This window comes from Amblyomma americanum, unplaced genomic scaffold (assembly GCF_052857255.1).
Source record: "Amblyomma americanum isolate KBUSLIRL-KWMA unplaced genomic scaffold, ASM5285725v1 scaffold_37, whole genome shotgun sequence".
NCBI classification, from domain to species: Eukaryota; Metazoa; Arthropoda; class Arachnida; order Ixodida; family Ixodidae; genus Amblyomma; species Amblyomma americanum.
This window is the reverse complement of record NW_027526509.1, coordinates 281,575-308,489: the sequence shown is the minus strand read 5'-3', so window position 1 is coordinate 308,489 and position 26,915 is coordinate 281,575. Positions and strand designations below refer to the sequence as shown.

General features: G+C 44.6%; 2 protein-coding genes and 1 long non-coding RNA gene across 4 annotated transcripts; 2 read left to right on the top strand and 1 right to left on the bottom strand.

Moving 5' to 3' along the window:
• Positions 1 to 872: 872 nt before the first annotated feature.
• On the top strand, positions 873 to 4,969 carry LOC144112052 (uncharacterized). Its single transcript, XR_013310183.1, has 4 exons — positions 873 to 1,408; positions 1,505 to 1,823; positions 2,373 to 2,455; positions 4,273 to 4,969. It is a non-coding gene; the product is annotated as an uncharacterized LOC144112052 (long non-coding RNA).
• A 6,685-nt stretch (positions 4,970 to 11,654) lies between these two features.
• On the top strand, positions 11,655 to 17,405 carry LOC144112048 (uncharacterized). Of its 2 annotated transcripts, XM_077645122.1 has the most exons (5): positions 11,656 to 12,789; positions 12,877 to 13,252; positions 13,350 to 13,657; positions 14,200 to 14,283; positions 16,451 to 17,405. In XM_077645122.1, exons 3-5 carry the CDS (start codon positions 13,371 to 13,373, stop codon positions 16,923 to 16,925), a joined length of 846 nt encoding a protein of 281 aa, XP_077501248.1. In that variant the 5' UTR covers positions 11,656 to 12,789; positions 12,877 to 13,252; positions 13,350 to 13,370; the 3' UTR covers positions 16,926 to 17,405. The 2 variants fall into 2 exon arrangements, with proteins under 2 accessions (XP_077501249.1, XP_077501248.1); XM_077645123.1 differs by having other exon boundaries at positions 11,655 to 13,252; positions 16,454 to 17,388.
• A 643-nt stretch (positions 17,406 to 18,048) lies between these two features.
• LOC144112054 (uncharacterized) lies at positions 18,049 to 20,963 on the bottom strand. Its single transcript, XM_077645132.1, has 2 exons — positions 20,053 to 20,963; positions 18,049 to 19,740 (listed from the first exon to the last, which is right to left on the bottom strand). Exons 1-2 carry the CDS (start codon positions 20,058 to 20,060, stop codon positions 19,344 to 19,346), a joined length of 405 nt encoding a protein of 134 aa, XP_077501258.1. The 5' UTR covers positions 20,061 to 20,963; the 3' UTR covers positions 18,049 to 19,343.
• Positions 20,964 to 26,915: the final 5,952 nt, after the last annotated feature.

The following is a 26,915-nucleotide window of genomic DNA, read 5'->3' as shown; positions in this document are numbered from 1 at the left end:
AGCCTAGCACCTAGTGCAGGCGAAAGTCTTGTTCGGCCTTAAAAACGCCATCAAACTCCTTCCAAGATCTGCGTGAACTTCCTATGAAGAATTTCTGGTGTCGAGGTTATACCACAGGGCAGTCTTTGGTAATGGTACCTGCTGTGCGGTGTTTGAAGGTGGTGAGGAGTCGGCACCAAAATCCTGAGCTTGCACCCAATTTTGAAAACATGATGGCTTCCTGAAAGCTTCCTATGATCAGCTTTACAGTTGGTATTTGGAGACGCTCTCATCACGAACTTTAGTTCAGAGAGGTCAACACAAATCCTGTCTGCATCGGCTGACATCAGTACTATATATCTTCTCTTCTTGCAGCGTCTACGATATCTCTATTCGTGTATCAGCAGTATTTATCTGTTTCGTGTCTTGCAGGTTCAGCGGTCACTCCCGATTTGTTTTTCGGACGACGATGGCCGCGCTTTGCGATTTCGGCAGTTCGTGGCGTCTCAAACTGGCACGCCGGCCGTTATCTCTCTCTCAAACTCGTTAGCGCGCTTGTATCTTTTCGTTTGGGCGCGGCGTCTATCATCGCCTCTGGTATCAGCTATAGCTGTATTGTATATCTTTGCTTTTTTCTATTGCAGGCTCAGCGATCGCTGACGACGCCTGTTTCGTTCGCACCTCCGGGTTTCGGCTCGATCGTATCGGCATATGCGCGCGCGCGCTCCGAGCGTCGACCTCGTATATGCGTGAGACGCGCGCGGTTCACGGCAGATAACGGATGCATCGTATATGAGACACGATATGCATCCGTTATCTCTCGTGAACTCCACGGAGTTGGTTTCGGGTCTTGTTTTATTGCAGCCTATACGGGCGCGTGTCGGCGCGCTCCATCTGACATGCACGCATATGTGTCGTGCATGCGTTGTAGCGCTTTTTGCTGCTGGCTTAAGGGGGATCTAATTCTTAGTTTGCGGCGTCTACGATATATCCGTAGCTCTCTTCTGGTATCAACGTATCTTTGGTTCGTCTCTTGCAGAGGTTGAGCGATATATACCGTTCTGTCTGACAGCACTTCGGCAGCTCTGCGCGGCACCCGTGCGATATATCTCTTTGGTGCGGACATGCATGCGTGCGCCTGTGTTGGTGCAAGCTTACGGGTAGTATCTTATTCCGTTTCTTTGGCGGTTTACGGATTAGCAGGAATCACTCGTTCTGCATGCTATCTTTTGCACTTCCTTCGTCCTTTATTTATACGTCAGCTCCCTTCCAACGCTTTCACTTCGTATTCGTTCATTTCGGAGGAGATACAGGATGGCCGCGCCGCTGAGAATCATCTTGGAAGGTGTGGAGAGAGAAATTTTTGAGGTAGTCGACGACACCGGCGCACCCATTATCCACGGAAACCAGCGCCTTTGTGTGACAGCAGGTACGTACGTATATAGCTTTCTCGCTGTGTATGTATATGCAATATTTGATCATGCAGTACTTAGTGCGCAACATATATGCTTTCCTTTGGTTGCAGACAACGTGCAGGTTTGGCTGAATGCGCCGGCAGCCCCCGTCCCATCTACCACCGGGCCTGAGGAGTTGTGGCCTCGGGCCAAAGTTATGTTCCTTATTGAAGAATATAAAAATTTCAAATCAGACCCTTCTAAACGCCTAAAAACTAAACGACAACTCTGGGAAAATTTGGCAGATTTGGTGAATTCAAAATTCGGATGCCATTTGACCCATTCGCAAATTGAGAACAAAATGTGGCGGGGTCTGGAGAGAAAATGTAAAACGGTGTGACACCATAACAGGCAATCAGGGGCGGTCCGGAGAACATGCGACTTTGAAGAGTAAGTATTACTTGTATACGTAGAACGTGATCTCAGAAGAGTAAATTAATTTCTACTGAATGGAAAACTTATGTTTTCCTGATCATGCATACGTGACTTTTGCCCCTGAAGCAGTTAAGTCATTCCACAAACCTGTGAAGAATGTTGCGGCATTTTTTACTTTTTGGGTCCAGGTAGATTGTGTGACAGAATAACTGTACCAATTTTGGACATCTCTTGTCTAAATGATGTAATTCCTGTAGTAATTTTAGGGTGCTATAGATTGCACAGAAACATTTGGGTGGTTAAATTGACCCTCTTTTTGTGAAATGCATACGGTTGCTGAGAGGCATAAACCCAGACTTTGTGCTCATGTCAACAGCTCTGCTGCTGGGCAACTATCGGACGTTATGCGTGCCGTGGTTATAGGGTAGCTCTACATGTGTCTTGTCTCACTGAATAGATAAGTCAAGCTTCATGCATAAAATAGTGTGTTTGCAAAGAGCTGTACACATATTAAGTGATGTCATATATATGTATCAAATGGATCCTATATTTTTTTGTTCTCAGGGAGCTCGCTGAAATTTTTTAGAAAGCTCACAGCATCAACCACCCTACCTGCTGGGGCCAGGACTTGTCTGGAGCATCCAAGAGTGAGTCATTTTTTTCTGCACACGAGAAGTGCGACAGGGAATTTGCATGCATTGTAGCTAGCACAGGCTTTGCCGAAATAAGTAACTAGTATATTGGGCTTGCCTCTCAGCTATATAGTGGAGCTCTTATGGCACCACTACACAGCAAATGGCCTCAGATAGTGAGGAATGGTTCTCCTTACAGATTTAAGGTTTAAGGGGTGACATGCATGTGCTCCATTACATGCCTAAATAACAAACCCAGTTGCTTGGTTACCTTTGGAAAACACAGTGCATGTCGTGCAAAATATATTTGAACTGAAACATCACCAGGGGTTTCCCCAAGCATAAAATCAGGGGGAAGTTGTTGAAGTAGGGAGTAGCGGAAGTTATTTTTCAGTTTTGAATTGTGTCTTGATGTGGAACGTAGGACAAGAAAGGCCCATGACTGCAGCACTACACTGATGACAGAGTGTCAACAATTCCTTTGCTTTAGACTAGGATACCAGCCATATTTATCAAGAGAAAAAGTAAGGAACAAGGACTACATGAAATGTGTCCAAAAACGGTGCAGTAGCCGGGACTACTGTAAACGTTACAAAAAAAAAAACTATCTCTGTTCAACACCAGTCGCATAACGGAGACTTGTAAAACTCTGCAAAACATGCATCTTTGCTCTGAACATAACATACCGAGTCAATAATTAAACACACACACCAAGAAGTCTCATGTGCATGCTCAACTCTGTACGCACGCGTGGAAGGTGTACATCAGAGCTTGGATGTCAGCCGTGATGATTTGCATGACACTGACACATCTAGGTATCAAAATTTATGGCTGCTACACACAGTTGGTTGAATATGTACAAGCACAAGGTTGAATATGTATAAGGCTTTTCGCACACTCCGACTATTTATTCAATAACTATAAACTAATCAAGAAATATAAACCAAGACATGAGTATATCTGTGTGTTTCCTACTAATAAAATAACTGAACTGCCACAAATATATGGCGCGTTCTCAGCCACATTCCTAGCAGTTACATCCGCCAGTTAGGTATGAAAAAAAAATTCACTACCATTTAAGGAAGGGCCTTCAGAAAAACAAGGGGGTGTGTAGGGAAGGCAATGAACCTCGCACAGAATATGTGGCAGGCAGTAAACAACTTAAGGGCACATGGAAGGCCATATGCATTGAAAAATTTGACTTTGTCTACAAATTAGTGGTTTTTCTTGATTAATGTGGCCAACATGTAAAATAGTGGCCCAATACATCAAGAACATTATGGTACGTATGTAAGGCTTCATGTTTTGAGCGATATTGTGCCATCGCTCTCAGCAATCTAGAATTACTGACAATAAAATGCCCTAACTTTTTGAAAATGGATCTTGATACATTTGAAAGGACATTAAAGCTGTTAAATTTAGTTTGCACTTCTTGAAAAATTCTGTGCTCTAGCTTCTTTATAAATGTAAATGTGGTATGAGCATTATAAAGTTCCTTCTATGGCTGTTTAGGGCGCAACAATAAACTTGACAGATTAATTCCATGGGGTAGACCTTTTTGAACAAAAATACAAAGCAATCTGCAGTGTGAAATATTTTTTTTGGCTAACTGAAATTGAAAAGCCTTTGATAGCAATTTAATTCCTGTTTCCTAAATGTTTTGAAAGATATGCTCCAAGCTGACTTTTGCTGTCAGCAGAATTATATGTACGAAATTAAATGACTAAATTAATGACAGTGCCCTTTGTGTAGGGATTACACATATGCACTGCAGTCTCTGTTCTTTAGTGCAAGGAATGCATAATGATGTCGCATTATTTTGCCACCAGCAGCCAGCCCCCAGCCTGGCCCCAGCAGGGTAACTGCCACAGCGAGCCCAATTCCTGGCAGCTCGCAACCGAGCACGAGCAGGGGCAGCACTACTGCTGGAGACTCGGAGCTCCCAAGTCCATCCGCGCTGCCAAGCCCCCTTCAACAGCAACCAAGCAAAGCCAGGAAGAGGCCCAGGACAGATACCTCTCGTGCAGTGCCCGAGAGTGCCGTCGCCCATCTTGAGGTGGCCGAAGCTAACAGACAGCAGCGGCACAGGGAGCGCATGGCTCTTGAAGAGAGGAAGGTTGCTGCTGAAGAGAGGAGGACTGTAGCTCTTGAGCGGGTGGCTGCAGCACTGGAACGGCAGGCGCTTGCCTCACTCTATTCTCCGATACGTGCCCAAACTCATTCCCCAACTCATTTCCCAATTCATTCTCCAATTCACTATCCAAGCCCTCCTGACTATAAGGCTTAATTTTAATGTTTCGTTTTTTGTCTAGTGAGCGCTTATTTTTATAATTTTCATTCATAATTGCTGTTATATGTTTGTGTTCAGTTCTGTATAATTCCGCTAAGTTGCTATGTATGTGTGTGTGCGTGTGTACACTTAGAGACATGTAAATTCCCCTCGTTCTTGGTTGCACTTCATATTGTGTACATACTTTAATAAAATTTACAACCCTCTAAAAGAGATCTGCATGTTTCATGTAATGTACATTCTGATGACTTGTTTCTGTGTGTACTGATAATAAATTGAATGGCAACAAAATTTTCAGAGCATACTTGTCTAAATTTCTCTAGCACACACCGTCCTTCCAGCAGTTTGGCTTGCATGCTTGTTGCCATTTACTATTCAGGGGACACAATGCACATTTGAACATGTCAGCCATCTTATGGTGACTGAAGCTAACACACAGCAGTGGATGGCCATTGAAGGAAGATTGCTGCTGACTAGAGGAGTGTAGCACTTAATTGAGTGGCTGCAGCACTTGAGCAATGGACCTTCTCCTCACATCATTCTTCAAGCCTCCTGATGCATAGTTTTTAATGCTTTCTCTTATTCCGTCTAGTCAGCAGTTGACATTTTTTATAACTTTAATTAATTGCTTCTGTATGTTTCATTCTGTTCAGTTCCACGTATTTCCACTAATTGCCTGCATGTGTGTGTGTGTATACGCACACTTGTAAATTTGTCTCTTATCCTCTATTACATTTCAATATGTGTGTACTTTAAATTATCCTAATGCTTCACCTTTCCATATATTCTACAACCATGCATACGTAATAAGATCTCGGTGTTTCATTGAATATACATCTGATTACTTGTAGAGCGTAATTGTCTAAAATTTCTCTATTGCACACCCTTATTCCAGCAGTTTAGCTTACACACTGCCTCTAGTCGTTTACTGTTCAGGGGGCAGAATGCAGGCATATACGAAGAGAAAACTGAAAGGCTACTCTCTACGATTTACGCACGAAAATTTATTTCACGAACATCACACATGAACATCATTTTGTGTACCAATATTCCTTGCTACATTAAGCAATCTATGCATGTGACAGGCAGTAGCATACTTCAAGAAGTAAGGAAAAAAGAAGGAATTAACCTCCACTAAAATGTGTCATCCTGCAGGACCACACAGCTAGATTTGCCCATAGAACACAGAGCTTGAAATGTAGCAGCGTCAACAAGACCAACAACAAAGCGTTACAATATGCACAACTTATATGAGAAACTTATACAGCTCACATTCAAACTCTTACCATGGGTTAATGATATACTCCCTCATTAATTAAGGGCAGGCCACAGGTGTTAGTGGAGTATGATAAATAATTAAGCAAAGTTTTTCATTAAACTTAAGCACTATTTATGCAATTTATTGCATGAAAAATCATAAGATTCAGCTAAAAAATTTTGTTAGTGCACGGTTCAGGAACACCATTACCACACAACAGAAAAGGCTGCCAATTCAACAAAAAAAGTTCTGAGCAGGAGCTAGCAGATCCCACATCAGAACCAGAAGTTCCCAGTAGGGACCAGAAGATGAGCCCAGCACAAAACCAGCTGCCCTATTAGGACCATATATACACTAAAAGAAAACCTATTCCTTCTGGGACAAATAAAACCGCACTAAACAGGAATTCCCATTAGCAAATCAACACCTGAGAGATTATTATGATGAGGTAAAACCATATCTTTTGATATAAAGTAAGAAAGGACGGTCACAGCCATTTAATTAAAGCGCTGTTGCAATTAACAATGCACCATTCTTCACCACATATCGATCTGCAATGTACATAACAAATATTTCAATGTAAAAAACTGAAAAATTGCATGCAAATACAAAAGTACAGAAATGAAAAGGACAATAAAAACTCTTGGCAAAAAATCTAGGAAGACCACTCAACTAAGAAAAGATAGAAAAGGCTACAAGTCAATCATCGTACGTGCCAATTGCGTTCTTCATTTATAGTCCCAACAGGTAACATATTGTTGCTGAAAGGAAATAATTTAATTTTTCTGCTTTCAGCTTTAAATGTAATGGAGTGATGGAAGCGCACAGTGCATAAAACTCAAGCAACGAAAAATAAATGAAGGCAGGTATACATGGGAGGCATATATATATACTTCACGATTAAGTATCTGAGCCACGCTGTCGCGTAAAGTTCCTGCCAAAACAGCACTCTCTTCCTCGTCGCCGGCAGGCTCGGTTCGCGACACGTTGGTTCCGCTGTCCACCTCCTCCAAGATATCCATTGCGTCGCCGCACCTCCTTGCCTTGTTGTGCAGCACGCAAGCTGCCAGCAGGATGTGCACCGCCTGGCTTATCCTGGCCACGTCGATGTAGAGGAGCCGCTGAAATCGCGCCTTCAGCAGGCCGAAGCTGCCCTCCACAACGCGCTGCCGACTGTGCGCATTGTTGAATGCTGCCATCCAAAGCTGCCAGTTGGTCGTGGATAGGCGGTACGGGGGCAGTAGCCACGGCAGCAACGGATACGCAGCGTCGCCCAAAAGGTATCCTCCTGCGCGATTTAATTCACATATGTAAAAAATAAAAATTAACGCGCCGCTTTGTTTTCTGAACTCTCTTCCGCGCATCATGCATGTATTAAACACGCATTAGTGATGTAACAATAAGAAGTTCTTTAACTCACATTCGCATTTAGATTCTCCGTCTTTGAAGAGGAAGCTGTCGCGGAGAACTCTGGAGTCGTGCGCGCTGCCGGGGAAGCCGCCGAAGACGTCTATGAAAACCATGTCAGCGTTGCAGACCCCTTGGGGTATGATGGAATGAAACTTCTTTCGATTATAATAACTTTCCTGCGACTCCGAGGGTCGAGCAATGCGGACATGGCATCCATCGATGGCCCCGATGACGCCCGGCAGCACTCGTTCGCGACGGCCGAGCTGGCAGAAAGCCGTCTTGCTGCGCTGTCGCTCGTCGTGGTCCGGCTAGCATATCTCTCTCTCTCGCTTATCGAGAACAAGAAATCTAATACCGGACATACGGCAGCGTGGACCGTCGACTCACGCCAAATTTGTCGGCAATCTGGTACATCGATCGTGGTTTGAGTACACGTCAGGGCGATGAGCATCGTCTTCTGGGCAGATATCTGGCGCCGTCCTCGACATATCCCTCCGGGTAGAAGGCAGACGCCTCAAATTCGCCAGTGAGATCTGCGCACAAGTTTCTCGAAATACGAAACAGTTTCCAGAATTCAAATTCCAAATATGTGGGCACGACTCGCTCCATATAGAGTGGGACCCTGTGACCGTCCTGCCTCTCTACATGCGCCGCCAGGAGAAGAAAGGAAGGAAGACCTCAGACATTGCTGGCACATACCCACTACGGGGGAGTGCCCAAGACACAGGCGGTTAATTGCTGGTTACAGGAAAGTTTTGACAGGAAAAGGAATGGTAATAGGATGTAGCCTGATAGATTGGAAGACGGAAGCACATGGGTCCTGTTAACTTGGAGATCGAAGACGGGACAATGGCTTAATGTGCAAAATAGTATACAATGTCTGTAATTTTTCAATGTCGTACTGACTGAGAGCGGGAAGAAGAAATTAGAATGGGAGGCGCTGCGTTTCTTGAAGAAAATTTTGCACAGCAGAGCGCACACTCCTGTCGCTTCTTCCAAGCAAAGAAGCGCCAATGGAAAGAACAACCGCGGAGGACACAGGCAAGCCCCGTTGATGAAATGGAATTTGCAAAAGACGCTTCCTCAAATGAGAAAAGCGGCGGCAGAACAGCAGGAAGTGATCTATTGTCTCAGGTTCGGCACAAAAAGGGCACAGTGGGGAAGCCGCCAGGCCAGATCTGTGAAGGTAGAAATTTAGAACGGGAACCCGGCAACGCAAGCGCGTGAAAGAGACCTCTAGTCTGCGTGAGCGCCAGTCTTTTCTACTCCAAGGATGCAGAAGATGCTGATATTCGGGAGATGATGTAAGAGCCGAGGCAGCAAATTCCTGAAATATTGTGTAGCTGCGAAACCTCACCGCAGCTGTATATGCACACGTTGGCAGGACAGCACCAATTGGGCCACAGAGAGAGGCTCTTGCTAAGGAATCTGCAACCTCATTTAAGTGAAACCCCATGTGGCCTGGTACCCTAAGCAACCTTACCGAATTTAGATGGAGCGGAATCAGGAACTTAAAGAGGTGTAATGCCCGACACTCAGTGGGTGAGGATAAGGAAGAGCAAATGGACAGAGAGTCTGTCATAACCACAACCTGGGAAACGGTAGTTTCTAATTTTCGTAAGGCTAAGATTACGGCTAATAATTCAGCCAGAAAATTGGGAGTGAAGTCAGGAAGACGGAGAGAAAAAGACCAAACCAGTGAAGGCGAAAAAATTCCCACACCTGCCGTTTCGTGATCCTGCGAGGCATCGGTAGCAATAAGAACATGAGAGGGAAAGGACCTTAGGTGGTCCTGCAACAGACCCTGAAGAAGCGGGAAGGGCTGCAGCTTTGCATTCGATAGGAAAATGTCATCGAATTCAATCTGGACAGATGATGAGTTGATATACAATTGGCGGATATCTGTGAAATGAATATTTATGGGATCAAGGAGGGACTGCACGTAACATATCTGCGGGGTATGAAAACGAGACCAGGCAGCACTAAAAAAGGCGGAAGGTTGACTAAGAAATAATATACTGGAAGCGTGAAGAGGTGAGTCGCACAATTTTAAAAATGTCTGAACTGTTAAAAGGCGAAACCTAGCCGATAACGATGGCATTCGCGCCTCAAGGTGCAGAACAGCATTGGCGACATATTTTGGAAGCCCTAGACAAAGGCGCAACGCCTTACGCTCCAACAGCACAAGAGGGCGAAGTTTATAGGCAGGAGCTCCTGAGAATAAAACACACCCGAACTGCAAAATTGGGCTGACGTACATTTTATAAATCATTAGAAGTGTATGCCTTCTCATGCCTGAGCTAGCACTACAAAGCCTACGCAGGATGCCAATGGCCCGAACTCCTTTTGCAGAAAGTTGCTCAATGTGTGCCCGCCAGGAAAGAGTAGAGTCGTATATTACTCCGAGATACTTCACCGTCTGAACTTGAGGTATTGTGTTATTTCTATAGACCAGGCAGATATTTACAGGAACAGAAACTGGAAATACTAACAATGCGCATTTCTTCACATTAAGGGACAGATGGATTCTACCTAACCAGTTGTCAAGAACATTGAGGTAATTTTGCAGGCTTCGATAAAGAGTGTGAACGTCACCTGCTGTTGCAAAAAATGCAATATCGTCAGCGTACACATAAGTTTTCACATTTTGAATGCACGGAATTGAGCTTAGAAAAATGTTAAAAAGAACAGGTGAGAGAACTGATCCTTGCGGTACGCCTCTTGTCTGTGGAAATCTCCTTGAGGAAACACCATTTTGGCAGCAGTAAAATTCTCTATTTTTCAAAAAAGCAGAAATCTAGGCTACAAAATAGCTTCGGAAGTTCAGTTCCTGTAATCTTAGTAAGAGTCGAGTGCTCAACGCTGTCGTATGCTTTACTGACATCCAAGGTGACAAGCGCAGCAAACTGTTTTCTATTGCGAGCTAATTTAATACGACTCTCTAGGTCAGTATGAGCACACCAAATTGAACAACCCGGCCTGAAACCAATTTGACATGGATTCAATATAGCATTTTCTGAAATGAATGACATTCCACGGCTGAGTAGGACCTTTTCCACCAATTTCACTAGGTTCGATGATAAGGAAATAGGGCGTATATTGTCTGAAGTTAAGCCCTCCCCTTGCTTTTTAAGCAGTGGAACTATTTCAGCAAGACGCCACTCATGCGGTATCCAAGGAGCTTTAATAGAATGGTTAACTAGAGCCAACAGGTCTGCAGGAGATTCATTGAACAAAATTTTGATCATAGATGAAGTGACCTTATCGGGGCCAGGAGCCGCTGGGGATAAGCGCAGAACAATTTGCGACAGCTCAGGCATAGAGACCTCAGTGAAATCACTTGAGGTGCATGTGAATATAGTAGGAGAAGGTAAGGCAGATGTAAAGCGAAGCTCTAAGCCACACGCAATATCCTCTAAGGCCTTTGCGATGTCAGCAGGGGACTCAACGAAGGATTCAATGTTGGCAGCCGGTGGAATCACCTTGTTGCACCTCATGAAATTAAACAAAGCTCGTTTATTTCCTGATTGTGAAAGAAAATCGTGATGATTTGTATTATACTCCTCCTTTGCACGGGCGACGGTGCGCTTAAATGTTGCTGCAACATACTTATAATCCAACCAATTTTTTGGGCATTGATTGATGAGAAGTTTCTTCCAAGCTGCTTTCCGTCGTCTATATGCACGCGTGCACTCAGCATTCCACCAATTGTTCGCGATTACACCCTTGGTTCTCTTAACCAAAAATTCAGACTTTTGCCTTGCATGGTTCAGTACTGAACATAGATGTGCAGCCTTGCTTTCGGCATTTTTTCTGAGCGCAAGTGTCTGAAGTGATTTGGAGGGCTGATTTTAGCGTGTCTTTAAAGCAACTGTAATATATTCACGTGCGCTGATGTCGCTCAGGAAGAGTTAATTTACACGCAAACTTGAAACTAATCGGTAGATGATCACTGATTGTTGCATTATCAACAGGTGCCCAAGACATAACAGAGACTCCTGGGGAGGAAAAAGTTAAAGCCAGGAGAAGCACGACAGACTCGTCATCATCATCTTTGCTGTCAACGGGCTCACTCCGGTCAGCAGCATCGGTGAGCGCAGCAAGAGCTGCTACCTCTTCGTTCGACATGATGAAAGTGATCAGCAGACGACGCGGACGCAAGAGCCGGCTGCTCTACGGTCTCCGGTGGCTGCCAGTCCACGTGATCATGACGCGACTTACTAGGCCTCTTCGATTATCCACCTCTGGCAGCCCGCAGGCAGCCCGCGGGCTACCAGAGCGCGCCGCCAGGCGCTCGATTTTCTCGGGCTGCTCCGCCCACTTCCGGTGGCTACCCAGAACGCGTTCGATTTTCTCTGGCTGGGCGGTTTCGGGCTGCCAGCTGGCAGCCAGACTCGCCAGGACGATTTTGTGCTGGCAGCGTCGTCTGCTAGTTCCACAGCTCTCCGCTCTTGCGGCTAGCAGACGGCAAAATGGAGGGAGGCGCATTCGCGACAGCTTGGGTGGTTAATAGCTAGGGCGCAGAAACGGCGTTCGCGTTCGTATCTGTGCTGTTTTCCTAACCGTATCTTATTTCGAGTGGAATCTCCGAGCCGCATCCTGTTTACTCGTTTCAACTGACGCTTCCTATTTCGGCATCTCCGCGCGGCGTCTCGCGCGAAGCGTTGTTTCCTCTCTTGATTACTTGAGAAGATAGGTTGGTTTCCGGTCGTATTTTATTTTACTATGTTCACGTCGGCATCTCTCTAAACTGCATGCATGCGTGAGTGCTCTTGTACGCTGGCTTGCAGCTGGTAACCTTCTCTTCTTGCGGCGTCTACGATATATCTATTCTTGAATCAGCCGTATTTATCTTTGTTGCGTGTCTTGCAGGTTCAGCGGACGCTCCCGATTTGTTTTTCGAACGACGATGGCCGCGCTTCGGATATCATATCGCAAATTTCGGCAGTTCTGCGTGGCGTCTCAGACGGGCGCGCCGTTATCTCTCTCAAACTCGTTAGCGCGCTTATATCTTTTCGTTTGCGCGGCGGGTACAGCTGTATTGTATATATTTGCTTTTTTTCTCTTGCAGGCTCAGCGACCACTAACGACGCCTGTTTCGTTCGCACCTCTGGGTTTCGGCTCGATCGTATCGGCATGCGCGCTCCGAGCGTCCCGTACACACTCGTGAGACGCGGTTCACGAGATAATTAACGGATGCATCGTATATATGAGACACGGGCGTCTCATATACGATATGCACCCGTTATCTCGTGAACTCCACGCGGTTGGTTTCCGGTCTTGTTTTATTGCAGCACATGTACGCGCGTGTCGGCGCGCTCCTCTGATGTGCATGCAAGCATATGTGCCGGCGTGCATGCGTTGTAGCGCTTTTTGCTGCTGGCTTAAGTGGTATCTAATTCTTAGTTTGTGGCGTCTACGATATCGATATCTCTCTTCTGGTATCAACATATCTTAAATTTGGTTCGTCTCTTGCAGAGGTTGAGCGATATCGTTCTGTTTCGGACAGCACTTCGGCATCTAGCTCTGCTCGGCACCCGTGCGGCATCACTTTGGTGCCGACATGCATGCGTGCGCGTGTAAGCTTACGGGTAGTATCTTATTCTGTTTCTTTGGCGGTTTACGTATGTCTAGCAGGAGTCATTCGTTCTGCATGCTATCTTTTGCATCTTCTTCGGCCCTTATTTATACGTCACCTCCTTTCCAACGCTTTCACTTCATACGTTCATTTTGGAGGAGATGGCCGCGCCTCTGGGAATCATCTTGGAAGGTGTGGAGAGAGAAATTTTTGAGGCAGTCGACGACACCGGTGCACCCATTGTCCACGGAAACCAGCGCCTTTATGCGACAGCAGGTACGTACGTACGTGTACCTTTCTCGCTTGTATGTATATATGCAATATTTGATCAGTACTTAATGCGCAACATATATATGCTCTCCTTTGGTTGCAGACAACGTGCAGGTTTGGCTGAATGCGCCGGCAGCCCCCGTCCCACATACCATCGAGCCCGAGGCCTCGGGCCAAAGTTCTTTTCCTGATTCAAGAATATAAAAATTTCAAATCAGACCCTTCTAAACGCCTAAAAACTAAAAGACAACTCAGGGAAAATTTGGCAGATTTAGTGAATTCCAAATTCGGTTGCCATTTGACCCATTCGCAAATTGAGAACAAGTGGAGAAATCTAGAGAGAAAATATAAAATGGTGCGACAGCATAATAGCCAGTCAGGGGCGGACCGGAGAACATGCGAGTTTGAAGAGTAAGTATACGTAGAACATGATCTCAGTAGAGATAATTAACTTCTACTGAATGAAAAACTTTGTCTTCCTGATTCTACATACGTGACTTTTGCCCCTGGAGCAGTTTAGTCATTCCACAAACCTGTGAATTAAGAATGTTGCAGCATTTTTTACTTTTTTGGTGCAGGTAGATTTTGTGACAGAATAATTAACTGTACCAATTTTGGACATCTTTTGTCTAAATAATGTAATTCCTGTTGTAATTTTAGGGTGTTATAGATTACACAGCAACATTTGGGCAGATAAATTGACTGTCTTTTTGTCAGTTGCATACAGCTGCTGAGAGGCATGAACCCGGACTTTGTGCTCATGTCAACAGCTTTGCTGCTGGGCAACTATCGGGCATTATGCTTGCCGGCCATGGTTATAAGCTAGCTATACATGTGTCTTGCGTCGCTGAGTAGATATGTCAAGCTTTATGCATGAAATAATGTGTTTGTACACATATTAAGTGATGTCATATATATGTGTCAAATGGATCATAATTTTTTTTTGTCCTCAGGGAGCTCGCTGAAATTTTTGAAAAAGCTCACAGCATCAACCCACCCTACCTGCTGGGGCCAGGACTCGTCCGGAGCGTCCAAGAGTGGGTCATTTTTTTTTCTGCACACGACAAGTGCGACAGGGAATTTACATGCACTGTAGCACAGGCATTGCCGAAATAAGAACTAGTAAATTGGGTTTGCCTCCTAGCCATATAGCGGAATCCTTATGGCACCACTACACAGCAAATGGCCTCAGATAGTGAGGAATGTTTTCCTTAAAGATTTAAAGTTTAAGGGGTGCAATGTGCTCCATTACATGCCGAAAGAACCAATCCAGTTGCTTGGTTGCTTTTGAAAAAGACAGTGCACGTCGTGCAAAACATATTTGAAATCAAACACTACCAGGGGTTTCCCCAAGTATAAAATCAGGGGAATGTTGAAGCTAGGGGAGTAGCGGTAGTCATTTTTCAGTTTTTAATTGTGTCTTGATGTGGCACGTAGGACTAGAAAGGCTCGTGACTGCAACACTCATGTCAAAGAGTGCCAACAATTGCTTCGCTTTAGACAAGGATACAAGTCATATATCAAGAGACAAAAGTAAGGAACAAGGTCTGCATGAAATGTGTCCAGAAACGGCGCCGTAGCTCGGACTACTAATAAACCTTACAAGAAGAAATATCGCTGTCAGTCGCCTATCAAAGACTTGTTAAACTGCAAAACACGCATCTTTGCTCTGAACATAACAGATCGAGTCAGTAATTAAACACACACACCAAGAAGTCATGTGCATGCTGAACACTACGCACATGTGGAAGGTGTACATCAGAGCTTTAATATCAGCCGTGATGATTTGCATGACACTGAAACATCTAGGTAGCAAAATTTATGGCTGCTACACACAGTTGGTTAAATATGTACAAGCACAGGCTCTTCGCATTGTCCGACTATTCACTCAATAATTATAAAGCAATCAAGAAATCATCACGGCTGATATCAAAGCTCTGATGTACACCTTCCCCGTGTGCGTAGTGTTGAGCATGCACATGACTTCTTGGTGTGTGTGTTTAATTACTGACTCGATCTGTTAAGTTCAGAGCAAAGATGCGTGTTTTGCATAGTTTAACAAGTCTTTGATAGGCGACTGACAGCGATATTTCTTCTTGTAAGGTTTATTAGTATTCCGAGCTACTGCGCCGTTTCTGGACACATTTCATGCAGTCCTTGTTCCTTACCTTTGTCTCTTGATATATGACTTGTATACTTGTCTAAAGGGAAGCAATTGTTGGCACTCTTTGTCATGAGTGTTGCAGTCATGGGCCTTTCTAGTCCTACATGCCACTTGAAGACACAATTAAAAACTTATATATCTGTGTGTTTCCTAGTAATAAAATAACTGGACTGCCACAAATATATGGCACATTCTCAGCCACATTCCTAGTAGTTACATCCACCAGTTAGGTATGAAACAAATTCACTACAAATTAAGGAAGGGCCTTCAGAGAAACAAGGGTGTGTGTAGGGAAGCCACTGAACCTCGCCCAGAATGATATGGCAGGCAATAAACAGCTGGTTTAAGGGCACATGGAAGGTCACATGCATTGAAAAAATTTACTTTGTCTACAAATGAGTGGTTTTTCTTGATTAATGTGGCCAACATGTGAAATAGTGGCCCAATACATTACGAACATAATGGCACCACATATATAAGGCTTCATGTTTTGAGCGATATTGTGCCATCTCTGACGGCAATCGAGAATTACTGGGAATTAAATGGTCTAATTTTTTGAAAATAGACCTTGATACGTTTGAAATGACATTGAGCTGTTGAAATTACTTTGCACTTCTTGAAAAATTCTGTGCTCTAGCTTATTTGTAAATGAAACTGTGGTGTGCGCATTACAAAGTTCCTCCTATATTTTTTTAATGGCTCTTTAGAGCACAACAATAAATTTGACAGATTAATTTCATAGGGTAGACCTTTTTGAACAAAATGACAAAACAACCTGCACTGCTAAATAATTTATTTGGCTAAACTGAAATTGAAAAGCCTTTGATATAATTTTAATTCCTGTTTCGTAAATGGTGTGAAAGAGGCTCCAAACCAAAGTTTCTCAGCTGACTTTTGCTGCCAGCAGAATTATGTACGAAATTAAATGACTACAAAATGAATGACAGTGCCCTTTGTGTAGGGATAACACATATGCACTACAAAGTCTCTGTTCTTTAGTGCAAGGAGTGCATAATGATGTCGCATTGTTTTGCCACCAGCAGCCAGGCTGAACCTGCAGCCAGCCCCCAGCCTGGCCCCAGCAGGGTAACTGCCACAGCGAGCCCAATTCCCGGCAGCTCGCAACCAAGCACGAGCAGGGGCAGCACTACTGCTGGCGACTCGCAGCCCCCAAGCCCATCCGCGCAGCCTAGCCCCCTGCAACAGCAACCAGGCCCAGCCAGGAAGAGGCCCAGGACAGACACCTCTGGTGCAGTGCTCGAGAGTGCCGTCGCCCATCTTGAGGTGGCCGAAGCTAAAAGACAGCAGCGGCACAGGGAGCACATGGCTCTTGAAGGGAGGAAGGTTGCTGCTGAAGAGGGGAGGACTGCAGCTCTTGAGCGGGTGGCTGAAGCACTTGACCGGCGCGAGCTTGTCTCACTCTGTTCTCCGATACATGCCCCAGCTCATTCCCCAATTCATTCCCCAATCCGTTCTCCAGTCCGCTCTCCAAGCCCTCCTTACTATAATGCTTAGTTTTAATGTTTCGTTTTTTGTCTAGTCAGCGCTTTTTATATTTAATTTTCATTGATAATTGGTTATATGTTTGTGTTCAGTTCCGTATATTTCCGCTAAGTTGCTATGCACTACCTCGATGGAAAGAAACGCGAACCCAGCGCAAACACGCTCCGCTGTTTAAATTTATTTTCACCGCAGTTTTACTTCGCTGACAGCAAAAACACATTAGACTCGTTCATGATACATTCTAGGACAACTCTAACGTCTTTTTCGTACTACCCAGGTAAAAGCGCGATGAAAAGAAATTCCAACAGTGGGGCGTGTTGGCGCCGGGTTGTTCGCCTTTCTTTTCATTGAGGTAGTATGTGTGTGTGCGTGTGTACACTTAGACACACGTATATTCATCTCGTTCGTGGTTGCACTTCATATTGTGTACATACTTTAATAAATTTTACAACCCTCTAAAAGAGATCTGCATGCGTGTTTCATGCAATGACATTCTGATCACTTGTTTCTGTGTGTACTGATAATAAATTGGATGGCAACAAAATTTCCAGAGCATACTTGTCTAAATTTTTCTAGCACACACCATCCTTCCAGCAGTTTAGCTCTCATTATTGTTGTCATTTACTGTTCAGAGGACACAATGCACATTTGAACATGTTGTCAGCCATCTTACGGTGCCCGAAGCTAACACACAAAGCAGTGGATGGCCATTGAAGAAAGATTGCTGCTCACTAGGGGAGTGAAGCACTTAATGGGGTGGTTGGAGCAATTGAGCGATGAACCTCTTCCTCCCATCATTCTCCAAGCCTCCTAACTAATGCATAGTTTTTCTTTTATTCCGTCTAGTAAGCAGTAGCCATTTTTTATAACTTTCATTAATTGCTTTTGTATGCATGCTTCAACCTGTATGGTTCCATATATTTCCACTAATTGGCTGCAAGTGCACGTGTATACGCACACTTGTAAATTAGTCTTTTATCCTCAATTATATTGAATTTCAATATGTGTGTACTTAAAATAATCCTAATGCTTCATCTTCTGCAACCATATGTAATAAGATCTCGGTGTTTAGTTGAATATACATTCTGATTACTTGTAGAGCATAACTGTCTTAAATTTCTCTGTCGCACACCGGTCTCATATTCCAGCAGTTTAGCTTACACACTGCCTCTTGTCATTTACTGTCCAGGGGGAAGAATGCAAGCATATATGGAGACAAAACTGAAAGGCTACTCTGCATGATTTACGCACGAAAATTTATTTCACAAGCATCACACATGAACATCATTTTGTGTACCAATATCTCTTGCTACATTAAGCAGGTGGCAGGCAGTAGCATACTCCAAGAACTGAAGAGAACAGAAAAAATTAACCTACACTAAAATGTGTCATCCTGCAGGACCACACAGCTAGATTTGCCTATAGTGAGAACACAGAGCAAACATAGGTCCACCAACAACAAAGCGTTGCAATACACACAACATATATCAGAAACTTATACAGCTCACATTCATTTACCATGGGCTCATGATATACTCCCTCATTAAGGGCAGGCCACAGGTGTTAGTGGAGTATGGTTAATAAATAAGCAGTTTTTTTTCAAATTAAGTACTATTTATGCGATTTATTGCATGAAAAATCATGATTCAGCTAAAAAATTTTGTTAGTGCACGGTTCAGGAACATCAACGACAGAAAAGGCTGACAATTCAACAACAAAAAGTTCTGAGCAGGAGCTAGCAAATCCCACTTCAGCCAGAAGTTCGCAGTACGGACCAGAAGATGAGCCCAGCACAAAATCAGCTGATGCCCTATTAGGACCATATATACACTAAAAAAAAAACTGTTCCTTCTGGGACAAATAAAACCACAGAAAAAGCAATTCCGATTAGCAAATCAACACCTGGGATATTACTGTGATGAGGTAAAACCATATCTTTTGATATAAAGTAAGAAAGAACGGTCACAGCCATTTAATTTAAGCGCAGTTGCAATTAACAATACGCCATTCTTCACCACATCATCTATCTGCAGTGTATATTAAAAATATTTCAATGTAAAAAAAACAGAAATGGCATGCAAATACAAAAGTACAGAAATGAAAAGGACAAAAATTTAATACTCTTGGCAAAAAAATCTTGGAAGACCACTCCATTACATTTAAAGAAAAGATTGAAAGGCTGCAAGTCAATCATCACAGTGCCAATTGCGTTGCTTCATTTATAGTCCCAACAGACAACATATATATACATAACGCTAACATATATTTTTGCTGAAAGCAAATAATTCAATTTCTATGCTTTCAGCCTTAATTTTATCTTTAAATGTAAAAGAGTGATGGAAGCTCACAATGCATGCATTATAATATAAACTCAAGCAATGAAAAAACAAATGAAGGAAGGCATACACAGGAGGCATATATACTTCACGATTACAGTCTCTGAGCCACGCTGTCGCGCAAAGTTCCTGCCGAGACAGCACACTCTTCGTCGTCGTCGGCAGGCTCGGTTGGCGACACGTTGGTTCCGCTGTCCACCTCTTCCAGCATTTCCATCGCGTCGCCGCGCCTTCTTGCCTTGTTGTGCAGCACGCAAGCTGCCAGCACAATGTGCACCGCCTGGCTTATCCTTGCGACGTCGATGTAGAGGAGCCGCTGAAACCGCGCCTTCAGCAGGCCCAAGCTGCCCTCCACAACAACGCGCTGCCGACTGTGCGCATTGTTAAATGCCGTCATCCAAGGCTGCCAGTTGGTCGTGGACTGGCGGTACGGTACGGCGGCAGCAGCCACGGCAGCAACGGATAAGCAGCGTCGCCCAAAAGGTATCCTCCTGCGCGAATTAATTCACATATATTATATGTACGTAAGAAATAAAAATTAACGAGAATCTCCGGCGTATATGACCGACCGTAGCATATGTAGATATCTGCAAACTCGTAATTCCGAGCATCAATATATCTATAGCTGTTGCTCGCAGTTCAGCTTGGTTAAATTAATTAAGCAAGCGGGAACGATCGAGACGATTGATCGATCTCTTGCATATATGCGCGCGCCGCTTTCAGTTTTCTGAACTCTCTTCCGCGCATAATGCATGTATTAAACACGCATTAGTGATGTAACAATAAGAAGTTCTTTAACTCACCTTCGCATTTAGACTCTCCGTCTTTGAAAAGGAAGCTCTCGCGGAGAACCCTGGAGTCGTGCGCGCTGCCGGGGAAGCCGACGAAGACGTCAATGAAGACCATGTCAGCATTGCAGACCCCCTGGAGTATGATCGAATGAAACTTTTTTCTATTATAATAGCTTTCCTCCGACTCCGAGGGTCGAGTAATGCGGACATGGCATCCGTCGATGGCCCCGATGACGTCCGGCAGCACTCGTCCGCGACGGCCGATCTGGCAGAAAGCTGCCTTGCTGCGCTGTCGCTCGTCGGGGTCCGGCCAGCATATCTCCCTCTTGCTTATCGAAAACAAGAAATCCAAGATGCGGCTTATTGCCGCGTGTACCGTCGACTCACTGACATCAAATTTGTCGGCGATCTGGTACATCGTTGTTTGAGTTCCGATGTAGGTCAGGGCGATTAGCATTGTCTTGTGAGCAGACACCTGGCGCCGTCCTCGACATCCTTGCGGGTAGAAGGCCGATGCCTCAAATTCGCCAGTGATATCTGCGCACAAGCTTCGCGAAACACGAAAGAGCTTCCGGAATTCAAATTCTAAATATGTGGGAACGACTCGCTCCACATAGAGTGGGACCCTGTGGCGGTCCTGCCTCTCTACATGAGCCGCCAAGACAAGCACGACGCACTCGTCACCGTCGTCATCTTCGCTGCAGTCAACGGTCTCACTCCGGTCAACAGAATCGGTGAGCGCAGCAAGTGCGGCTACCTCTTCGCTCGACATGATGAAAGTGATCAGCAGACGACGCAGCAGACGACGCCGACGCGCTATCCGGCTGCTCGAAACTTTCCTTACGGTTTCCGGTGGCTGCCAGCTCACGTGACCATGACGCGTTTTCCTGTCAGGGGCTAACTTGCTGGCAGCCAGCGGGCTGCCCGAGCGTAGAAAATCGAAGAGGCCCACTGTCAGGGCATACTTGCTGGCAGCCAGCGGTCCCCAGACAAGCGTTTGCGGGTCGGTAGGCTGGAAACGCTGATTGGTCCAAAAAAGTGACGTCACGACTGTAACGTCATGGTCACGTGATTTTTAATGGCGTCATATCCGGTTAGGGACAGACACATTTTCCCTGGAGTTTTCTTGGAATTCCCCACGTTTGTGACAGCGTGCGCGGGATAAAAAAGCGCATCTTTACCTCCACCCCACCCAGTTCGACCACTTTGCCGAGCGGGGTGCAGTTGAAGAACCCTTGCCTAAATGCTCCCGCCATTCACGTTTACCCCCCCCCCCCCCCCCCTCCCCCACGACACTTTCCCGAACTCCGATGTTTTGTAGCCTTTTTTATTTTTATTTTGTGTGTTTGTTTTTGCATGCGCAGTGCACGTGTCTCTACTTAAGCTAACTGCGCCGCTGATTCCGCATTGACTATTCCAGCCGAAGAGGCTCCAGGGAAGTGTCCTGCCATGTCTGCGCTTTATTCTGTTTTTTTTTACTCGTTTTGGCCGGCGGCACGCGAGTACACGCATCTCCGCGAATCCGCCACCGTCTGTCTGTTTCTGTACTCGCCGCCGCTCTGCCTTGAGGGGCGACCAATCTCCCCTCCCGCTCCTCGTTTTCCTTTTTTTCTTTCTCTTTTTTTTCTGCACGCTTCCAGCGGCTTCTCGGTGGACCGGGTGCGACAGCGCGTTTTTCCTTTTGTATTTATTACTCTTTCTCCCTTTTCTAGTATTTTTCTTTTGTGTCCATCTTCTTTCCAGCACCCGATTGCTTGTTGCTATTTTCATGTGGCGGACATGTGTGCCAATTACAACTCCTCAAGAACGGGAGGAAGATCGCTGTAACTTCAGTCTTGAGAAAGGACAGGCTCTGTCCGAAACGTCGACTCAAAATAAACCTGTCTAAATGAAGCGTCTCTCAACTTTGCATATATATATATATATATATATATATATATATATATATATATATATATATATATATATATATATATATATATATATATATATATATATAGTTACCCTTGATGTAGTGTCTCTGTACACCAACATACCGCATGATGGCATCCGAGCTCTGGTCGCATCCTATGGAAAACACAAAAACGCTGATGCTCCTAGCCAAAGTACCATCGCTGCACTTACTGATCTGGTCCTCAAGCTCCACTTTTTTTAATTCAACAACTCCTTTTACCTACAAACGAGTGGTACCGCTATGGGAACGAAAATGGCGTCAAACTATGCCAACATATATATGCATAGCATTGAATAGGAGTTTATCCGCTCATACCCAACAAAAACGGCTTTTTACAAACGCTTCCTAGACAACATATTCATGGTATGGACGAAAACAGAGGACCAATTCATCCAGTTTATTTCAGCATTTAAAAACGTACAACCAAACATCTGTTTCACACACCCTTACTCCACCAGTCAAATTAATTTCTTGGACGTCTCAATTCGAATCGAGAAGGGTACCTTAATCACCAGTGTCTATAGGAAGCCCACGGATAGGCAACAGTACCTTCATTACAAGAGCTGCCACCCACGCCACTGCAAAACTTCAATTCCATATTCCCAAGCCATCAGATTCAAACGGATCTGCTCACGACCAGAAGACTTCGAAGAAAATTCTAGCTGTATGCGAGAGGTTCTGAGGGACCAATGCTATCCGGCCTCTATTATTGATGATGCCGTTACGAAAGCGGAAGCAACAGATCGTAATGAAATGTTTGGGGATCCCCCATGAGCAACTGCAAATGAACACCGCTCTAATCTCGTCTTAACCTTTGCAAACAACCTTCCTAATGTCCACAAAACTCTAAAAAAAACAACATTTCAACATAATCGAACAAAACGATCGACTGTCGAAAATTTTTCCAACAGTTCTACGGGTTACCTACAGACTACCAAAAAACATGCAGAATTATGTAGTTCACTCTACTGTCAATAAGGGAAAGCCTGTGGTTTGCCTACCTTGCAGGAAGAATCGCTGTCAAGTTTGCCAGCACATGCGGACAACAACACTAGCTCAAAGCACACACTCTAACTTCAAACACTCCATCCGTGAAAACTTGAACTGTGACAGTAGTAACGTAGTATGCATGCTCGAGTGTGGCGATTGTCAGATGCAATACATTGGCCAAACCGAGAATTCCTTCCGAATTAGATTCAACAACCACCGCGCGCACACCAGATCTCTTTCTCTCCTCCCCCTGTCGAAACATCTTTCCCAGGAAGGTCACGACTTTCACAAACTAAAAGTTACGCTGCTACAGAGCGGCTTCCAAAGTACCCGTGAGCGTGAGCAACAAGAATCATACTTTATATATAAATTTAATAATGTGCAGGCCGGTATGAATGAGAACACTGGTACTCTCTCCACACTTCAGAGGTCAGTGTCCTAGCCCTACTGAAATTCACAGCACCCCAACTGCATCGCCTGAGGTCATGCCAATTTGCGTGCTTGCTTCCACATGCCTCCCTTCTCCTCTCCCTGCCATTCTTTCTTGCTCATGACCAGAGAAAACAGTTGTGACAGCAAAGCATATCGCCTATTCCCCCCTCAACTTTTTATATATTTTATTTATTTATTTTTTCCTGCTTTGCAGATAATAGAGCGTGATGCTCCATATAGGGCAGTAACCCATTGCAATAACGCACACTTGGGCGATTTCGCGCCTTCGTTCCCCATTTTCTTTCTGTTAGTCTCCCCTCTCTCTCAGTTTTTACGAAGGAGCCCTCTTTTTGTCTCCGCGACGGAAGGCGGTCGGAGGCACCTTCGACGCATCTTCGCGTTTCGTAACTTCACTTAATTAAGGTCTCCTTCGTTTTAAAATTGCGCTCATGGCGGGAGGCGTTCCGGAACGACGCTGACCTAAGACGCCGTGCGAATGCAGAGGCATCTATAGCTTTGCGCCGGGATGCAGGAAACTCAGGCGCCAGACGCCTCTAAGTAGGTAGAAAACAGTGCCTTCCACTGGTTCCATGGTATTGGTGGCTGGCCCGGGGTTCCCAGGAATGTACGAGGGGGCGTAAGATCCCGTGAAACTCATAGTAAAGGTTCACCTCGTCGGCACGTTGTTGTATTGTAGATGCAAGATCGAACGACACACCGGAGCGAGCGATGTCATGCTGACGCCAAGTTTCCTCCGACCGCCCCCCCCCCCTCCCCCCTCTACTTTTCCTGCGTCACGTATACGTGGTGTCAAGCAACATGCATGTGACTGAAACTGAAACTCTGAAGAAGAGAAACTGAAAGTAAAAGAATTGAATTTGAAAATAAGAAAAGAGAAACTGAAACTGCCGCACAGTTCATTACCTGATGGACACAACACTATCACGTATTACTTAACGTCTTCATAAAACCGCGGTTTGTCCGTCTATAACATTAGCAGCATTAGTATATGTATGCTATTAATGACACACAGGTAATGAACATGATCTACAAACTTAAGTAGTGTTGGTTCTGGTGTAACGCACGAATAATTTATAGGCCTGCCTTTGTGTATACGTCAGAAATTAAATTTTGTGAAGCAAACCTTGAAACTGCCTGTGCATTTCTCATAAAAAAAGGAAAAAAAATTATCTTGCTTTCATAGCATGCGTGTCATCTATATCAGATGTGATTGTAATCTTGAGCTATAACTTGAAATGACCCATGCTGGCTGCCATGAAAAATCACTTTTTTAATTGTTCAACAAACCTCATAACTCATTTATGTCACGAAAGGAATGAAATGCTTCACTTATGTCTCATTGCTTTGGTACAGTCATGGTTCATTATGCAATGTAAAATCTGATTTAGGAATATTTTTATTACTTGTTGAACGGTTTGTTCCTGAAATTCAGCACATCCGCCAGTGTTGCGTTCCCCCGTGGTTTTCTTTTTTATTAATTGAGTACAGATGAATAGCCACCGGATTCTTGGCCGATCCCCCAGTGTGGGTATGTGCCATCTTTTGATAGGCTAACAATATCAACAACATTCGTCTTTCACTTTCAATCATATATGTGCTGCACTATACTTTTTCTTCTACTTTGTACTGATTTCATCCATAATGATGTCAGAGTTTAAAGACAAATCCTCAATGCTTGCAGATATTTACTATGTGCCCAATTTTTGTTATTGCGACAATGATGGCACAATATGTAATGAAGAAGTTAATATATATTTCACCATTTCAGTTCGCAAAAAGACTATGAGAGAGAAAGGACAAATCACTCACAGCCAAAGTACCTTTCACATACTTCTAAGCTGTGCAGATAAAACGACTAAAAAGGTAATTTTCCCCAAACTCATTCCATACTACGGCCGGCTTTCAGGCTAATTGTGAGAAATGTCTGTGTAAGCATGGAGAAAGGGTTGAGCCGGAATGCTGTCATGATTCATGGAAGAAAAAGACAGTAGGCATGAAAGGCACAGGGGAGAAGAAGAAGAAGAAGAAGAAGAAGAAGAAGCACTGGCCACGCTATCAGCTTCCACAAGTTAGGTTCGCGCAAGCTCCGCTACAGGTTGATCTGATCTCCTTGCCACTAGTTGCTGATACGCAGGCTAGCCCCGTCTTCTATTACGACCATGTTTGCCCGTCCCATGCGAAACATATGCCCGCAAATATCCTAAACGGTCTTCTTTCTGAACCCCTACAGAATTTTCTTCACCATACTGTTCTCTCCACTGATGCCTCCGGCAGCTGTGAGAAGGCGGCGATTGGGATATATTCGCAAGATCTGGCTTGGAGCTATTCCGTTCGTATCCCTGATTATACTCCTATATTCTTCGTAGAGCTTTTGGCTATTGGTTTGGTTCTTCTCAAACTTCCCAGGCATATAGCACGGGTTCTTATTCTTCCAGACTGCCTTTCAGTTCTAGTCTCTCTCCAAAATTCCGGAAAATCTTTATTGAATCGATCGCTTAGGTTTTTTGTTCCGTGCCAAGTACGTGAGATCCGCTTTGTTCGGGTACCAGGAAGCATTCGGGTGTCTATTTTAACGAGGTGGCTGATTTATTGGCAAGGTTAGCTCTAAGCGCTCCTGTAATCTATGCCGTCCCTCACCTCATTCTGTTCGAAACTTCACGTTTCCAGCTTTTCCAAAATATTTCAGCCAGCTTGAGTGATCCGTTGCTCAATACTGTGAATTTCCACCATTTAGAGTACCCATGGAATGTCCGGCGGTGTAAATCAAGGCGTTGTGAAGTGTCCATGACACTTATGCGATACAAAATTCTCACTTAAATTTGTACTTACGCAAATGCGGGTTCGCTGCGACAAACCTTTGTGTCTCATGTGGGCAAGTTGAAACATTAGATCATTTTCTCCTCTCTTGCCGGCGGTTCGCAGTTCAGAGAAAGCAGTATTTGGAGGTCCCTCTTTCGAGGTTAGGACTCCCTCTGTCTCTTCCAGTTCTTCTCTCCTTCGGTGCGAGCGCCAAGGAATTCCCGTTTGGCATTGTTTGTGGCTACCTTCATGATTACATAAGTGCAACTGATCGGTTACCTTGTTAGCTGTATACAAAATTCTGTCTCATGTTCAAAATGCTTGATTCTATTCCTGGTAATTCATATTTCTTAAATTTAATTGAATTTCCCTATTTTTATCTTGATTCAGTCTTCTACGCCACCGCTCACGTCTTTTTTCCCCGTGCAAATACTTCATTGGCAAATCTCCACTGTACCTTGGCCAATCCCCCCGCGTGGGTATGTGCCATATTTACTGAGGTGAAGAAGAAGAAGAGTGTGGACTACAAACACTATCTGTACTTGTGCTCTATGTGTTTTTTTTGTCTGTTTGCAATGTAAGCCATTAATAGGTAGAAAGGCATGCACGTAATGGACATACCCTGTGCGCATGAATGCAGAAAGCTGGTCATAGCTGACAAAGCATTGCCAACGAAGCA

Coding starts and splice junctions, on each gene's coding strand:
- LOC144112048 (XM_077645122.1), top strand. CDS start 13,371: ATGCGCCGGCAGCCCCCGTCCCACATACCATCGAGCCCGAGGCCTCGG. Junction 13,658..14,199: donor AGAACATGCGAGTTTGAAGA/GTAAGTATACGT, acceptor TTTTGTCCTCAG/GGAGCTCGCTGAAATTTTTG. Junction 14,284..16,450: donor CTCGTCCGGAGCGTCCAAGA/GTGGGTCATTTT, acceptor TTTTGCCACCAG/CAGCCAGGCTGAACCTGCAG.